Consider the following 2,121-nt stretch of genomic DNA (forward strand, 5'->3'; position numbering starts at 1 on the left):
CTATTAGTAAGCCCATTTTCTTTATTCACAAAGTACGAGCCGCGGCGAGAGAAGGTGATATCATCCTAGATTAAATTGAGCTGGATAGAAAACCTACCATCTTTGTCTAGGACCTAGAGCAATTCTTACCATATCTCCTCTTTAAGCTTAGTCATTAAGTCCTTTACCATCTACTAGAAGCGTTTAATCCTAATGGGTTTTCCCTAGTAGTATAAGATCTTTTTATCCTGCAACTATAGGGCTGCACTAGCATTTCTATTATTAAATATAATATGCTTACTAAACGCCAATAGGCTTAGCATCTCGCTTATGAGACTATATGAGCCGTCTACCAGAAACTCCCTTCACTTTGTCAGGAAAGCGGCCAGCTCATTGTCGGCCTGGCAATCACACTAGGATGCTAGGAGTAGTACTTCCGCCCTAAGGACCCGCACGTAGTACACGACCCCAGCTAGTAGGTACGAATAGTGCTTTACGGGACGTAGGCGGCCTACATCCACATTAATTCCTAGTATGGCTATAAAGTGGATGAGCCCGCTGGTAAAGATAAACCCATTATATTTATAGAAGATGAATGCTACTAGTATACGTAGCAATGCTTCTATCTAGCAACTTTCGTCTTGGCCATCTAGAGAAGCCTAGAATTCGCTAGCCAGGATCTTTTAGTTACCTTACCATGGGAATAGCTCCCGCGCGTCCTTTATTGGGTCCACCTAAGACCTCTCCTTCCTACTACTACTCTTCCTACTACTACTCTTCCTACTACTATTAGCACTCTCACTACTACTACTAACTATACTATTGCCGTTACTATCATCGCTCTCTCCTACTTCCATGCTAGATAGGGTGCGCAGGAAGTAGTACACAAATAGCTTTATGTAATTGGCGTAGCGAGCCTATAATTTGGGATTCTAGAGCCGCCCCTACGGTCGCTAATCAACCTTAGACACCTTTACACTCTTTAGCCAATACTGCGTCTCTCATAGTAGTGTCCGCAGCCTAGCTATATTCCTCTCTAGCACCTTCTCTACTAGGTCGCCAGCATGCTTTAGCTTTAGTTCATCTAGGCTGGGGAGCCTTACTGCGTGTGCCAGGTGCTTCAAGTTTCGCCTACCTAGATGCTCCAGCCATCTAGTCTAATTAAACCAACCCATCCTATTAGTCTTCACTACCTCCACCTCTAGAACCTACGCTTCCTCTTTACGTAGCTATAGGTCTCCTCTCTATTCGCCAAGTAGCGCCTTAATCTTATCTCCGTAATCCATAGTGGCCGGGCTACTCAGTTGGCCACTATAACTTACGATAAAGTAGCGCTACAGCCTAGGCGTCTTAAAGAAGGTCTACACTCTAACCTTAGTATATAGTTAAGTCGTGTCGCCCTTCCATAACTCCCTATACTTCTTCTTATAGTGCTTCCTCAGTCCATCTATATTAATTATGATGAAGTCGCATTCTTCTACGTTATAGTAGAACGCATCTATTAGCTCTCTAAGCACCTTAATCGGCTTTCCTAGCAGCCGTGGGAGACTAACCGTCTTTGGATCTTTAACCCAGAAGTGTTTGAAGTGCTCAACAATTATGAGGCGGATCTTCGTTGGTATAGTATGGTATTAGTAGAGATAGACGTTAAGATTCTATACACCAGCCTTGTAGCTCTTATAGATTAGGACCCCATACCTATATAAGTACTAGAGATGCTCCTTAATATTCTTAATAGACTACGCTGCCGTCTCCTAGGCGCCTTCACTAGTAATTGGTTATGGGTGCTGCAGCGCCAGCTATTAGTTATTTCTAATATTGCCAGTCCATGCGTCCCAGACGAGTTCCATAGATAACCCTAAGTCTATTTACCCTAACCCTACCACGCAACCCTAATAATGTCCAATTTGGGATGCAAAGTGACGGAGGCATGGGGAAAGGTAAGATGAATACCTTTCCTGTGAGATGATTTCATGGATTCGGGCTAGAACACACGCGGATTTGCCATACAGTTTTACCCCCTAAATTCCTGATCCTGCGCGCTCGAACCCTAACGTTAAACCCATTCTGGCATGGATTCGGCCAGATCCGTCGCTGCTTATCGGTTAGAATTTTAATTTTTATATAACCCTATTCCCTACC

General features: G+C 43.8%; 1 protein-coding gene across 1 annotated transcript; it reads right to left on the bottom strand.

Annotated features, from left to right (window-relative positions):
- Window positions 1–404: 404 nt before the first annotated feature.
- CC84DRAFT_1048875 (uncharacterized protein) lies at window positions 405–605 on the bottom strand (the record flags this gene model as incomplete). Its single annotated transcript, XM_018173447.1, has 1 exon — window positions 405–605. A coding segment is annotated over one exon (201 nt), but the record flags the coding sequence as incomplete, so codon positions are not given.
- Window positions 606–2,121: the final 1,516 nt, after the last annotated feature.

This window comes from Paraphaeosphaeria sporulosa (genome assembly GCF_001642045.1).
Source record: "Paraphaeosphaeria sporulosa strain AP3s5-JAC2a unplaced genomic scaffold CC84scaffold_29, whole genome shotgun sequence".
In the NCBI taxonomy this organism is placed as follows: domain Eukaryota; kingdom Fungi; phylum Ascomycota; class Dothideomycetes; order Pleosporales; family Didymosphaeriaceae; genus Paraphaeosphaeria; species Paraphaeosphaeria sporulosa.